At 39.0% G+C, this 16,063-nt stretch overlaps 2 protein-coding genes across 2 annotated transcripts; one reads left to right on the plus strand and one right to left on the minus strand.

The window, feature by feature from the left end:
- Nucleotides 1-122: 122 nt before the first annotated feature.
- Nucleotides 123-4,159, plus strand: LOC307035985 (solute carrier family 22 member 7-like). The gene is made up of 9 exons (XM_079675894.1): nucleotides 123-684; nucleotides 818-921; nucleotides 1,025-1,179; nucleotides 1,288-1,456; nucleotides 1,795-1,918; nucleotides 2,049-2,158; nucleotides 2,319-2,533; nucleotides 3,201-3,309; nucleotides 3,475-4,159. The coding sequence occupies exons 1-9, from the start codon at nucleotides 304-306 to the stop codon at nucleotides 3,719-3,721; spliced, it is 1,614 nt and encodes a 537-aa protein (XP_079532020.1). The 5' UTR covers nucleotides 123-303; the 3' UTR covers nucleotides 3,722-4,159.
- A 132-nt stretch (nucleotides 4,160-4,291) lies between these two features.
- Nucleotides 4,292-13,877, minus strand: LOC307035979 (ATP-dependent RNA helicase DHX15). Its single transcript, XM_079675886.1, has 14 exons — nucleotides 13,705-13,877; nucleotides 12,271-12,607; nucleotides 11,895-12,088; nucleotides 11,631-11,790; nucleotides 10,940-11,158; nucleotides 10,669-10,836; nucleotides 10,118-10,204; nucleotides 8,424-8,573; nucleotides 8,158-8,266; nucleotides 7,864-8,055; nucleotides 6,771-6,893; nucleotides 5,206-5,396; nucleotides 4,882-5,051; nucleotides 4,292-4,770 (listed from the first exon to the last, which is right to left on the minus strand). Exons 1-14 carry the CDS (start codon nucleotides 13,767-13,769, stop codon nucleotides 4,653-4,655), a joined length of 2,283 nt encoding a protein of 760 aa, XP_079532012.1. The 5' UTR covers nucleotides 13,770-13,877; the 3' UTR covers nucleotides 4,292-4,652.
- Between the last annotated feature and the right edge of the window lie 2,186 nt (nucleotides 13,878-16,063).

The raw sequence follows: 16,063 nt of genomic DNA on the forward strand, positions 1-16,063 counted from the left end.
CTTATCTGCTTTTGTGTTGTAATGCATCAAATAAATGTTACTGTACTTCTTAGAGATTTTTATAAATTGATGACTCATGCTTTAATTATTAACACATACATTCTTTGTTTTGCACTTGAAAAAAGTTATTTAGTGGTTAAGTGAGGTCAAATATTTACAATTTTCAACTGAAATCCAGCAATCCCTGGGTTAGAGAAAGCCAAAGGTAGTCTTGTCTTAGTCTTTTTCAGTCTGAAGCCATGAGCGTATGAGGATTAGTTTTCTCTTTGTTTTAAAGCATTTTGCACACAGGTAGAGGCCACAATGAAGTTCGAGAACATTCTGGCTGACATTGATGGATTTGGAAGATTTCAGATAATGATAATTGTGATCAGCTTCATCGGCCGTTTCACATTGCCCTGCCACTTCATGCTTAACAACTTTGTAGCGGCTGTTCCCTCTCACCACTGTGACATCAGCTCTCTAGATGACGGAGGATTTTTTAGTAGTTTATCTCAGGAAGAGAGGCTTATTGTAAGTATTCCAGTCCAGGAGGATGGGACTCCTGCATCTTGTCAGATGTTTGCAGAGCCGCAGTATCATCTGCTGCTGAACTCCTCCAACATAATTGAAGTACCAACAGTGCCGTGTCAGAATGGATGGGTGTACGATAACACCACCTTCAAGTCAACTTTGACCTCTCAGGTGACCTTCATTTCTTGTTAGTTATAGAAGATCAAACTAAATCTGATGTATTTTTTAACACCATGAACCTTTTGAGAAGCACAAGTCCTCCAACACCAGAATGAACTGGTTTCTTTCTATATTTGTATTCCAGTGGGACCTGGTTTGTGATAAAAGAGGGAAGAACAAAGCAACTGCTACAATCTTTTTTGTTGGAGTGATGTTTGGAGCTGTGACCTTTGGAAGTCTGAGTGACAGGTATCCAGCTAGGCTGCTTAGTATTCAGCTTTAAACTAATTACCAGGTGTTAAAACAAAATTCTTCTTCAATTAAATATTGGAGACTTTTTGCCTTTCCGTAGGTTTGGCCGAAGGATCATGCTGTTGGTGTCCTATGTGTCTGGAATGCTCTTTGCTATTGCAAGTGCTTTTTCTACATCCTACTTGATGTTTGCAGTGCTGAGGTTCTTCACTGGGTTTTGCATCACCGGCATCGTCATTGTCTCAGCAGTCCTGAGTAATAACATGTTTTCACTTCTGTTGTTACATTCTTTCTCATGTTGAGCTCACCTCAGAAGTTTAGGCCACCAAATGCAGAAGTAAAAACCTGATTTCATGTTTGCAGGTGTGGAGTGGGTGGATATCAAGCACAGGAAACTGGTTGGGGTGATAGATAGCTTATCCTGGACATTTGGGAACACAGTATTTGCAGCTATTGCTTACTTTGTGAATGATTGGCGGTGGCTAATTCTGAGTGTAACCTCACCTCTAATCTTGGCCATCATCACCTGGAGGTAAGACTCAGAAACTCAGCTTTTGTTTAATATAAAGTCCCGACAGAAAGCCTGGGAGGTGAAGTGTTTGGGTTGCTTAACATTTGCATTGTTTAAAGATAAACATTGGGGGTTGAAAAAGTGAAGTCAAATTTAATTGGATATTTCGTTTTTTGTGTCTTTTGCGTCTCTTTTATCGGTACACGGTACATTTGTGCTGTGCCTGTACCCAACTGGGGCTAGATAAGATACTTGATTAGATACATTTCTTTCATCATCTTAGTTTTTGTATGTAAACATGCAATACAATTCATTGCCATGTAAAACAAAAGGATTAATATAAATCATCTTTGTCTTAGGTGGATGCCAGAGTCTGCAAGGTGGCTCATTGCCAACGGAAAGCTGAAGGAAGCTCAGATGTATTTGAAAAAATGTGCCAAGATGAACCGAACAGAGGATTCAATTCAGACACTGAACACAGAGGTTATGATATTCCATGTGATGGTTAAATTAAGAAAAATAACAAGATCTTAGATTGCAGTCTTGGCCCTGTCATTTTTCAATGTCATTTTTGACTTTGCAGAGGTAATAATGCTGCTTTGCATTCTTTCAGACACTAGCAACCATTGTTGTGACTGAGAAAAGAGATCGGACCTATTCCTACCTCGATCTGATACGAACACCAAACATAAGGAAACTGGCTCTACGTACTGGTGTAGTTTGGTCTGTATTCCCAATGCCATTGTGCTCAACGATCTTAGTTCTTAAAATACATTATGTCTTTGTGTCAGAAAAGTCAGTTATACCTTATGAAAAACACAAGGTAAATAATTATACACAAAGTATCAATTTGATTGAATGAGTCTCACTTTTCTTTCCTTAGGTTTTGCGTGGCAACTGCATTTTATGGTATCAGCTTCAACCTCACAGGCTTCGGGCTCAACATCTACCTCACTCAGTTTGCCTATTCTAGCATTGAGCTCCCAGCCAAAGTTGCTATTTACTACTTACTGGATAAGATCGGCAGGCGACGCACTGAAGTGGGAGCTCTGCTGATGACTGCTGCCTGTCTTGGAATTAACATTGTAATACCTAAAGGTACGGCATTCATTGAAGACTACTGACCTGCATACATCTAAGGCAGGGGTGTCCAAACTTTTTTCACAGAGGGCCACATACAGAAAAAATATATGAAGGGCTGGGCCACTCACTAGAGGTTTATTGCCTCATAAGTTCAGTTATAAGTTAGCAAAATCAATCAAATGTAGGTAAATGATGCTTGTGAGTGTTGGCAGCTCATCCCTTAAAACAGAAACCTCAGATTGATTATAATAAGCAGAAATAGGAAGGGTGTATTTAAAGCTTGTTATGGGCTTTTTTCTTATCAACTAAGATATGTTACAACATGTTTCCAACTTTAATTAACTTATTAACACATGAATACTGTGTAATATATTTTTACATTTATATTTAAGAAGTACAAAATAAGACAAGTTTCATTTGTGGGCCATATTTCATTATACTTTTTTAATTTGCTGAGGGCCGATTCAAAATGGTCCGCGGGCCGCATTTGGCCTCCGGGCCGTAGTTTGGACACCCCTGATCTAAGGTTTCGGTTATTCTGCCTTTTCAACATGTTGTCGTATATATAAGAGATTAAACTCATTCCTACATCATTATTCCTGAATATGTAAAGGACGTTTTTTGAATTACCAACAGCTACAACAATAAAAAGCCATCCGGGCTGTTGATGTTCTGCTTTCAGATATGTCTGTTGTCAGGACAGTGGTGTCGGTCCTGGGAAAAGGGTTTTCTGCTGCATCCTTTGGAACGATTGTGCTCTACAGTTCTGAGCTTTATCCCACTGTAATAAGGTAAATATGGCTTTTGTTTTCTGATCAGTCCTTCCACATTTTTGATTTGTAACATACAGTACATACAGTTATATCAACACGTGAACATTGAATAAATCAACTTTTTCTGCCTTAATTAAATCAGCATTTAGGGCCCTAACGTTGGTCTCCTATCTGTTTTTTCAGGCAGAACGGTATGGGTTACAACTCCTTCATGGCTCGGCTGGGTGTAGCTGTGTCACCTTTGATTCTCTTACTGGATGAGGTGTGGAAGGAGCTGCCTCAGGTCGTCCTTTTCTCTGTGGCAGTACTTGGGGGGATAGTGGCAAGAGCGCTGCCCGAGACACGAAACCGGTGCCTGCCAGAGACGATCGAGGACATTGAAAGCAGTGGTATTGAAAAGTCACTGGAGAAAAGCGTAGAAATAAAGTGATATATATTAGTATAATTATCTTCAGATACATTTTGGTTGGTTGTGAGTAAACTTGGGGAGGTCTGAGGAAAACCGTCTGGAGATTAAGCTCTGTGTTAGGAGCAACACTAAAATAAGGTCTATTGACAGTTGATAATAAAATAATTAAGTCAATATAATATCTTGTTGTAGATCCTTAAATCCCAAAGTTTTTAATCACAGGGTCCTTTTGGGGCCCCAGACCTCAGGATGGGTATCAATGTTAAAAGGTGATTTAAATATTTGATTTATTTACAGTTGTGATTAAAAATGTAGCCATAATGAATTCCTGAACACTGTATATCATAAGTTCCATGTAAGGTAATGCACAAAACAATAGTTGAACTTTAATAAAGTAACCACTGAAAAAACAGTATTAATCATACTGAAATAAATGAAATGTGTTGGTTTATCTTAGAAAGCCTAAACTCCTGTTTATATATTTATATTCAAGCAAATGATGAGTTGACCTACTTAATCAGTATCTTATCACAAGAAGATAGGAACCACACTACTTTTGCAAGGCTTTACTAATGAATATGTACGCAGAGATTAAGTCAAAGCTTCTTTATTAAAGAAACAAAGCAAGCACAATTGTTTTTATGACTCGGCAATCCTCTTAAGGAAAGTCAACCACATCTAAATGACATGTTTCTGATATTCCTTTTGAAAATCTTAATAGCCAGGTCTAATATTTTCTGCTGATATTTCATCTGAAATTACACTTAGTTACAGAATTAACATTGATGGGGAAAAAAACCAAAACCAACATCGATGGAAAAAACAAACAAAAAACAAAATAAAACAAAATATAAAAATCAAAATGCCAAATGTCAACATTAAGATACAATGATACAAGAAAATCTAAAACTAAAGGATGCAGTTGTTTTCCAGGACACTTATTGGCTGTCGCTCAGTACTGGGAATACTCCTTGCTATCTAGTTTGGCAATGATTCGCTCCAGCTGTCTTTTAGCTTCACATTGGGGGAAGTTACCCATTTCATAGTACTGAGGGGCAATCTTCACCAACCTGTAACAGAAGAAAAGAAGGACATCTGTCAGGAGATCATGTGCGAACCATATTCTATTAAAAAAATGTGTCTTTATGAATATGTATTACTAGAAAAATGAATGCACATACCACTCTGGTTTGATGTCTGAGCAAGTGCGAATGTAGTTTTTGGTGGTCAGGACAAATTCATTATAGAGCACCCACTCGGGCTTGTGGTCCAGGACTGTGGAGGGATGGAGTTGGACCACTTGGTTGTCTTTGACAGTGAGGTAATGACCTGTGCGCTCCAAATGAGCCACCTGGTGGATACAAAAAACAGATTCAATCAAATGTATAGAAGAATTCCACAAACATCTATGGTACACTCTTCAGTTATATCCTGTAACACATTGTGAAATATGTCATTTGATCAGCATCCTATCACAGAGCTACTTAAACCTGATTGGTGTTCACCTGCATGAAGAAGCCGGTGCAGAGCGCCCTGCGGATGTTGGTGTAATAATCTCTGCTGGTGAACTCTGTGCTCCGGCGCGGCAGGTTGAAGCGGTCCATGATCCTGGACAGCTGCTGGCGCACGTTGTCAGCTGACATCAGTGAGCGGTAGTTGACAAAGTTATCATAGCACCACTGGTTGGCCTCGTGGTCTGAAAAAAAAAAGAATGACAAGTATTCAGACATTTGATTAAGTAATCATAATATATATAACCATATTTATATTTTTATTATTAGCAATTAATTAAATTGTTGTGTGTAATGTAAAAGGAGTCGCTTAAAATGACATATGCCACTGAGAACTATCATCCACATTTACAGTCAATGGTGCAAGATACACAACATAATAAAACTTCTCATCAACAGTTCTTTCAGTGTAGAGCAGGGGTGTCAAACTCAATTTAATCGCGGGCCACATCAGCATTATGGCTGCACTCAAAGGGCCGGTTGTAACTTATATATAAATATATATATAATAATGTATTATATTCAGTGTTTCCCCTACCATTGTCTTGGAGGGGCGCTGCGCCCCGCCAACGGAGCCCCGCCAACGGAGCCCCGCGCCCCCCCCTGAAATTCAAGGTGTTTAAAAAAAACACCTTGAAAAATAATAATAATAAAAAAGAAGAATTATGTATGTATGTATATATATATATATATATATATATATATATATATATATATATATATATACACACACATACACCAAATTGCAACTATCTATATCTACTGTCACCTTTCATATTAAAAAAAAAAAAGAGTCAAATTCTGAGAAAAGGGCACATTCTAAGAAAAAAGGCATATTTAGAAGCAAAAAAGCCAAATTCTGAGGAAAGAAAAGTCTAATTTGAGATGCATTGTGGGACATGTGGGACATTGTGCCCATGTTTATGGGCAACGTGCTTCTGTAAATCATCATGTAACCGTATAATAAACATATATTCTTTGCAAGCTCTTGTGGGGCCACAGAAAAACCAAGTCACGGGCCGGATTTGGCCCAGAGGCCTTGAGTTTGACACCCCTGGTGTAGAGGGTCTTCCAAACCTGCAACCTGCCCAGCAATAAAAAGTGGACAAAGTAAGAGACAAGATGTAATGAAAAGTGGAGCATCTATGAATTCAGGAAACATTTAACTCGTGACTTAGCTGGACCAAATTAAAGTGTTACAGTAGTGCAACATGACAGAAAGACACATTTGGCAGAACTCTCCAAAGTTAACAGCTTATCTTTACTTCGAGTGGGTGTTTAACTTTTCACTGAATGCTGCTTTTGCAACGTTTGGTTTTGTGACATCACCACGGGCTACTGGTACCTAAACCAGTTTGATGTTGACATTTAAAGCCTCAACAGTATATAGGAGAATGAATGGAGACATCTCAAGATAGCTTTCAAGATCAACTTCTCAAATAAAACGTTTTTGCATATTCATAGAGCCAATGTCATCATTTTTGACAAGGTAAGTTCTTTCAGACACAAATCCTCATTTCAATCTGAAAATACACATCTCAGAAGGGAGTGACGCTCACTTTGTTTGAAGGCGTGGTAAACGTTGAGCAGCGTCAAGTGATCTCCGTCGATGTGAGCAAACCTCATCTTGGACTCGTCTGCCGCCTTCTTAGCCTCCGTGGGCCGGACAAAACACTGTGGGACTAAACAAGGTTGGTATAGGCCCCAACAAAGCCGCCCATAGGGATGAGTCAAATATTCACAGAAACATGGAGCAAAGCCTATGATGCTAGGGCACTCGACACTGCGTTGGGACAGGGCAGGACCACAAGCTCTATCAAAGGGGGCTGCAGTCTTTTCTCATGGTCATTCCAACTGTAAGGGCTATTAGCTCGTAGAGAGGGGATCATTTAACCACATCTGTAAAACAAGAGTTTTCACACAACTACAAAGTGTTAGGTACACCAGCAATGCTTTTACTTTTCACGATTCAGAAATGTTACTTTTTCGATTCTAGACATAATGCTAGGTCTTTAAGAGAGCACATAATAAAAATACTTCCAGGCTAAATTATATCTATATATAACGACAGAAATGACAATTCACAATGCATTACTTCAATGAAAAAAAACTCTGATAAATGCGATTCATATGAATAAAATATGATGTGGTGCCTGCCCTATCCACCTCTTAGTGCTGAAACTATTAGAAGTCAACAAAGTTTTGGAGTTAACCTGTAGCGACTTCACTTTGTGAAATCAAATGCCTGCTGCATGGTTATGAAAGAAAATGGTATTGTTGCAGATAATATTATTAATAATTATTAGATAAAATAATGATTATTTGAAATACAATATATTATTATACAGTATTTCCTTATCACTAATTAAAATATTTGTGTAAACTTTGTTCTAGGCCTTTTTCTTGCCGTTTCTTACATATGGATACAACCATCTGTATGTGTCACATTAAAAAGTGACGACTGAAGTGCTTCAGCTACCTCATCAAGATTGACATGGGTATTACAAATGTTTTTAAACTGCCTTGATTCACATTCTTGATTAGAGGCAGGACACTTTTCCCCAAAACTACCCACGAGTAGTACTACGTTTAACTGCAAGAGACTCGGCCTACAGAAGGCAAGGAAGACTTCAGCCCAGACCTGGGCATTACCTGACAGCATGGCAGTAATGGAAAGGATCTCGTTAGAGCAGTTAAACTCGCAGCTGGCAATGACCATCTTAGCCAGCTGGGGGTCCAAAGGGAACTCGGCCATCATGGAGCCCAGCTCCGTCAGGTCGCCGTCATCATTGAGAGCTGCCAGGTAATTCAGCAGCTCGAGGGCCCTCATCAGCGTCTCTGGAGCTGCAGGAAGGGAAGAGGCCGGCCGAAAGCTCAGAGAGTGATGCCAAAGTAGAGATTCAATAAATGTTTGAATCATTATATCTGAAATGCGGACCAACTCACCTGGGGGGTCCATGAAGTCAAAGTGCACAAGGTCATCGATTCCCAGCTTTTTCAGCTGCAGCACAACAGATCCCAAGTTGGATCGAAGAATCTCAGGGTATGTGTTATCCTGGAGTGGGGGTGTGAACGTTTTAATAAACAAAATATAATCTTCAATATGTTAACAATGTATATTCATTCTAAGAACAGGCTTAACTAACTCATGTTTTGTTTTTATAGACTTCTAAATCTCAAGTGAATAAACAGGTGAAACGGTTGTGACTTGCCTGCATCTCAGTTTTGTAGGCCTTCTCTGTGTAGAGGCGGAAACATTTCCCTGGACGGGTTCTGCCGGCTCGACCCGCCCTCTGCTGGGCCGAAGCTTTACTGATGGCCGTGACAAGCAAAGACTCTACTCTGATACGGGGATTGTAAACCTGGAAACACAGTTGAAAGCATGTTTAAAGAAAACAGATGACTCGAGACATCGATGTGGTACTATGTTAAAAACTAGGGGTGCACCGAATGGGAAATTCTTGGCCGAAACCGATACCGAAAATAGGAAACAGTTGGCCGAAAACCGAATGCCGAAAGGCCGAAGATGATTAATAGAAATATATATATATATATATATATATATATATATATATATATATATATATATGTATACATTTTTTACCAATGTTGTTCAGCTACCTGATTATGGAAAAAGACATGATTATGGCAAAACTTAACTTAAATAATAATCACTATTATAAAACATTTATTCAGCACTTTTGAATGCATACAGTACATTAATTCCAAGTCAAGTGCATTTTATTTTCTCTATAGGATAACTACAACAAAGTGCATTCAGAACAAAGCCAAGGTGCTTTAAAACTGCATAAACATCTAGGCCAGTAGGCCTACAACAAAATAGTGTAAATAAAGACTGTAACAGCCAGGCCTTCAACAACAACAAATGCACCTATAAGTGCATGCATACAAATGTGCAAACTGGATAAATCCACATGAACGTAACTATTTACAAATGAAATTAAAATTGAATTTCAAGAATCTGTAAATAAGGCTGTCTGTCCTCATAAGCAAAGTAGTAAACATTGTATAAAGATACATAAAGTGAAAACTGGATACAAAATCCACAATCAATTACAAATTAAATTACAATTTCAAGAATCTGCAAATAAGGTGGTCTGTCCTAATGAGCAATGTAAACAACATTGTATCATTTAGATACCAAAAGTACAATATATTGAACACTGTGCTGCTGTCATTTCCCCCTAATGATAACCTGAGATGGTGAATTATAACTCACAATGAAAATTGTTCAGGAAAGTGGGTATAGAGCAGACATGTAGAACTAGATAAGCTTATGATAAGCCAGCCTTGTCTACTTATTAAGGAAAAGTGGGAGGTTCTTTTTAATGAACAGTAGCTTCTCTGCTTTATCAGCCATAAGTCTGTTCCTCTTCTCATCAAGCACATGAGAGGCAGCGCTGAACAGTCTCTCGCTGTCAGTGCTTGTGATTTGATCTTACTCTGCATATTTGTCCGGGTGTTTTGATTTCAAGTGGTGGAGTAATCCCGAAGTGGTGAAAGTCTTTGCAGTTACACCCCCTCGAGAAATGTCAGCTGAACACGTTTTACAAATCGCAATCCGCGCCTCTTTCTCTGATATTTTTAAATATGTCCAAGCGCCAGACATGTTGGCTGTGAGCCAGCCGCGAGCATGGTCGCGCGCCGTGTTTGTCGCCGCGTTTTGATTACGCCATCACAACAACACATTAGCTTACCAACGTAACCCTGTTCCCTGACATTCGGTGATATTTTTTCGGTGCTAGAACCCTTTCGGCCGAAAGCCGAAAGGGCCTTTTTAACCATTTTCGGCCGATAATTTTCGGCGGCCGAATATTCGGTGCATCCCTATTAAAAACAGTATCATGCAATATAAAGCCAGTGAGTTGAAATAACCTTTGCCTACCTTTTGCTTTGCAAATCCAGGATCAATGACAAACACCACACCGTCTATTGTCAGAGAGGTCTCAGCAATGTTTGTAGAAACCACAACCTGAAGATGAAATTAAAAAGGGAGCGTCAGATATCTATTATCAAAATATGACCTAATAGGGAATATGACAAAGTAAATGCAAATAGCACATCATTTAAAGCCAGCCAAGGAGAGACATCGTTTTAACTGGTGTGATACTCCTTATGTATGCTAGCTCCTCTTAAAGTGCTCTGTTTGCTGCCGTCCGGCAGGCGGTACCGCAGCATCAGGACAAAAACCACCACCCGGAGACAGTTTCATCCATATGACTATTTAACACCAGAGCTTTTACTATTTTTATTTTTGTGTTGTTTTTTAAATAAATGTTTTTATGTCTTGTAAATTGCACTGTCGAGGAACCTGCGATCTAAGCTTTTCATACATTACACATTCACACCGTAGTTGTGTATATGTTATGACAATAAACCATTGAATCTTGAATCTTAAAAGAGACAAATTTAACATATATATTAGTTCAAATGTACCTTTCTTCCTATTGCACCATTGGGCTTTCTTAGAGGAGCCGCCTCAAAGATCCGTTGCTGCTGCTGCGGTGGTAATGTGGAATACAGTGGAATGATTTTGATGTCTCCAACTTCAGGTCCAAGGTCATCTACCTCACGCTTGATCCGTTTGCACGCCTCATCGATTTCCTGAAAGAAAATGTTAATTGAACTTTGTGACTTGAGGAAACGGAACAATGCAACTATGATGCCAATTTAACTGTAACAGTAAAACTAGTGCCACATGTCTTACCTCTTGACCAGTGAGAAAGAGCAGGGCGTCTCCCTCTTCTTCCTCACACATATGAATCTGGATGACAGTGCGGATCGCTGCCTCGAGGTAGTCTCGCTCTGGTTCTGGAGTGTAGAAAATCTCTACAGGATGTGTACGCCCGGGAATAGTGAGGAGAGGACAGTTGTCGAAATACACCTGAAACTTCCCGGCATCAAGCGTGGCACTCATGACGATCACCTGAGTTTGAGGACAAGAGTTTGTTTTATTTTTTTAGACTACATTCTGTTTATCTAAGCACCAATATGATGCAGCACGTAAGTTTTGAGTGATAAAAGATGTTGCTCAGAAAAAGTACTACCACATTCCCCTTCATTTGTGGAAAGTGTTACTAAATAATCTGTGTACAGTCCAAATGTAAATGTGATTAGAATCAAAAAGGGACCAGCTAATTCCTCAGACCATTCTGTTAATCATGTTTTTTCTTTTGATATTTTTATTTTATTATATAAGAAGTTAGCTGCTCGTAAGGAGGAAAGGGAGTGTTCCAGCAGTGATGTGAATCTTTATGAAGAACGGATGAATGGACCCAGTTAAGTATTTTCCCATAGTATTTTATTTTGTTAGCCTGCCCATTAACTAAAGTGCCTGGTAAAGAAAAACTTAATGGACATAATGGATTGTCGTCATTAAAAAATGAAATAATAAGTACCTTCAGATCTCCTCGTTGACGCACCACCTCCTTGAGTACTCCCATCAGGATATCTGTGGCCAGGGTTCGCTCGTGGGCCTCGTCCAGAATGATCACACCGTAACGCTCCAGCAGCGGGTCATTCATGGCCTCTCGCAGTAACATACCATCTGTCATGTACCTAAAGAAATAACAAACATGCTTGTTAGATTGAGACGGCTGGAACTCAAACACTTTGTGCCTATAAAAATAAGCTATTGGGCATTACACGCTCTATTCGCTTACTTGAGAATAGTCTTAGCAGAGCTGCAGTCCTCAAATCGAATAGAGTAGCCGACTTCCTGTCCAAGCATGATGTCCATTTCATCTGCCACTCTTTGAGCCACACTCATAGCTGCCACTCTCCTGGGCTGAGTACAGGCTACAGCCCTCTTAGGTCCAGGCTGGCCCTTCACCATGTCCACACACCACTGTGGGATCTGGAGATTGAAGTAAAAGTTACAATTAATTGAGATACAAATAATTTAGAGGGGAATTCACTTTTATGCAGCAAAGTGCCATCATACTGGATTTGCTGGTACTTACAAAAGCTTTCAACAAGGATTGCAAAGCTTGTAATGTCTGACATTTAGAAGTCTGGCCAGTATATTGAATGTCTGACCTGTGTTGTCTTTCCAGAGCCAGTTTCTCCAACAAGGACAAAGCTCTGATGACGTGTGATGATATCGCTGAAGTTTTCTTTGTACTCCCACACTGGAAGTTGTAACCGCTTCTTTAGGATCTCGTAGAACCGTGGAGTGTGCGGCAGGTTGGTGAATGGGTTGATCTGCTGTTGCATAGCCATCTGCTTGATGGGTGCCAAGCAGGGCATGGGCACTGTGATGTTAGACGGGCCAGTAGAAGGCTTTGAGTCTCTGTCCCGGTCTCTATCCCGGTCCCTATCTCGGTCCCTGTCCCTGGAGCGGTCCTCACGGTCTCTGTCACGATCCCTGTCTCTCCTGTAAACATCAGAGCAGGGCATCATACATATTTCCAATGTAAATTATATCATTGTAAAGCTACTTTGTCACCGTCTGCCTATTCTGATGTTAAAATTGCAAAGGTTTAAGTATTTGTTTATACCTGTTAACATCATGTGGGTTGAGTAATAGAGCATTTCTTACTAGCGTTGGTTGTATAATGGTTTAAATACTATTTTGTTTTTATCTAGCCAACTCTCTTTCAAAGGTGAAATAGACACACATGCAACTCAACTGCATCAATTAACAATAAAGACTCTTCATACCTGGATGTGTATTTTAGTAATTGTTATTGCTATTTATTTTTGTTATCTTTCATATTTTATGCATACCTGCCAAATTATGTTTGCTCTCTTTGGCTCTTCACTTTAGCTGATGCAAACCTAATTACGCCTCTGTGGGCGGGCTATTCTGATTCTAAGCTTGTCACTACAAAATGCATAAACACCACAACAGAATTAACCCCTCTCTATCATAGTTCAGACCATGGTTCAGACTAACATTAAAACTGAACATTTCAATCTTCATATTGGTGTAAAGTGACCTAACAAAACAAATGAGTGAGGTCTTAATAAAGTGGTTGTTTCTTGTTGTGGTAACAAAGTTTCGGATAGCAGAGCAATAATGCTTGCGTACACTAAGGTTTGCTGGGAGCTCTTTACGTGATGATTCATAGTAACAAGTTACAATTCCTCAAACACAGGCATGTGTAGCTGAAAGCCACCTGACGTTAGATCTGATTGAGACAGCGTTGGCTGTCGTTGTTAGAACGTTATCCAAATACACACGTGCCTGTATGGTGAACGGTTGTTAGCTTTAGCCGTCCTCCGCAGCTAACACTGACATGACGTTATAGCAAAAACACAATATATGTTTAACTCTATATAAGGAGGACATTCGGGTAAGGGTAGGCAGGGACTAAAACCAAAGCTATACAATGGTTAGGTTATGGTTGTATTGTCCCGGTTTTGATTACCCATCCATGGTGGCTATTAGCCAAATGATCTAGCTTCAGCTAACAGTTATCTTGTAGCTAACCGCTTAAAGCGATATGTTTCCTCTGGAGCTTCACTCACCCTTCAGACCTCTTCTTGGTGGAAGAGTAGTCATCCCCCAAATCAAGGCGATGTCTTTTTGACATATTTAGGTAGTTATGTAGTTTATATTTGATCAATTATCGCGGATACAATTCCACCGGGCAATATGGAGCTAACTCCAGATTCTTGTGATTATTATTTCTTTTTTTCACTTTTTTTTTTTTGCAGTGGCTGTACATATTTGACTACTGCCGCCTGCTGGTCTGGAGTATACAGTGACCTTAGCAATTTTCGTCAAATTGTTTGTGATCATAGGTGTGATTTGCTTCTGAACAACTTTTTGAAATAGCCAATCTTGTCCCCAACACTTTTTAAAAGTGTAAATTATAAATGTGCTGAAAAATTGCGTGCACAAAGAAATGTAACAAACAAGAACACTGGTTTATTGTCAAGGTGTGCAATTTGGACATGTTAATACACTTTTTATAGAATATTAAGCCCAATTTCCCAAATTGTTATTTTGTCTCAGGAGGCTTTACAGTTATACAGAACATGAAAACGCCAGAAATTCCCGGTGCTGTATGTTTTTAAAATATGTATTGAAGAGAGAGTCCCTGTGTTTCTCCTTAAGCTTCCAAATAAAAGTGGAACTGGTCAGAGGAAGTGAAATAAAATATGATAGCATCTCAAAGATATTGTTAAAGACACGTGCGCTTGTTGAAACTTTCAGAGCTATTGAAAGTACATATTATAAATGTTGTCTTATCCACAGAATACAAGGCTATACCAAGCAAAACAACATTGTGTGAAACACCCACAGATACAGAAATGGATGAATACATACATTTAAGTGAAAATAAATGAAGAAATACATTAAAGATATATAATAATGTGTGTTCTGTTTTATTCCCAACTTTAATTTTTGTATTTATATATTCATTTATTTCCATTTTTTTTCTTGCGTTTATTTATTCCTGTATTTATTTATTTGTGCTAACTTTTTTAGCACAACACTTTTTTCTTTAGTATTCTAAAATGTTTTAATTTAAATGTGTTTTGTGTGGCACATATTTTTGGATTGGTGATATGGCCTGAATGTATATATATATTAATAGAAGATCATTTCAATTGCTTCCACTTCCATGTGATGTGATCCATTGTTTTATAAGAATATCTGGATTTAGAACAATAGCAGAATGTCCATCGAATATCCAACCTCAAACTAACTTCACTGCGAAGCACTCACTGTAATGCATTTCAATCAGGAGAGACTTCATTTTGTTTAAAGAACATTTATTGACACGTCATGTGATAAATGCTAAGTCTTTGCGATTAGACCCCGATCCTGAAATCGTATAAAAAGGGAAATGTAGCCGTGAGCATACTGTATAGGGAACCCCCCGGGGTCTATACAGTGGTGATGCCGCTGAAGATCTGGATTTGATGAGGAGATGGAATGAAGAGGAGGTGTGATGAGCACAGTAATTGGCTGCTGGAGAATTAGGTGAAATGTAATAGGTTAAAGAGACTTCTATGGGATTAGTTTTGTATCATAAAGATAAAGCAACACTTTCTCAGAATAAAGCAAAACTATGAGTTTAAAAGAAAAAAAACTAAGTCAAGCAAAATAAAATACATTTCAAAAATAAAACTATAAGTTGCAAACAAATCATTTGTGTAATCATGTAAACTATAAGTATTTTTTCTTTGTTTTAACATAGTTTTTTGTTTGCAGTTCTTGTTTCTTCTTTCTCAATGATCAGACTTTTGCTCTCGCTGCAGCTTTCTCGTTTGCGCTTCCTCGTTTTTTGTTGGAGATTTTGACACAAACATCCCAGGTGGGCGGGACTTTCAGGGGTGTGTCCCCATTGGCTACTCAGTTTTTGAGTGACAGCCCAATACACCACAGATCATACAGTGCAACTCATGCAGCAAACTCCGGAGGCCACTCGGCCACATTAGTGTCGGTGTCTCCTGGGGAGTTTCATGAACATATCGGACTTCTCTTATGGATTGCTGTGCATTATACTTGTGATGTGTAGTTCATACTTTGATCAATACTTACATATATTTTCACTTGTAGTATTATAATAATTGAAATGCTGGTTCTTCTGCGGGTGTTCTATCCACGCTCAGGCAGCCACCAGCTGCCTGCACTGTACAATCGCTGGAGGACTGGACTGTCACTCAAAAACTGAGTAGCCAATGGTGATGCACCCCTGAAAGTCCCGCCCATATGGGAGGTTTGTGTCAGAATCTCAAACAAAAAATGAGTGAGCGCAAAAGAGAAAGCTGCAGCGAGAGCAAAAGTCTGATCATTGAGAAAGAAGAAACAAGAACTGCAAACAAAAACCTATGTTAAAACAAAGAAAAAATACTTATAGTTTACATGATTACA

Source organism: Notothenia rossii (assembly GCF_949606895.1).
Source record: "Notothenia rossii genome assembly, chromosome: 1".
Lineage (NCBI taxonomy): Eukaryota > Metazoa > Chordata > Actinopteri > Perciformes > Nototheniidae > Notothenia > Notothenia rossii.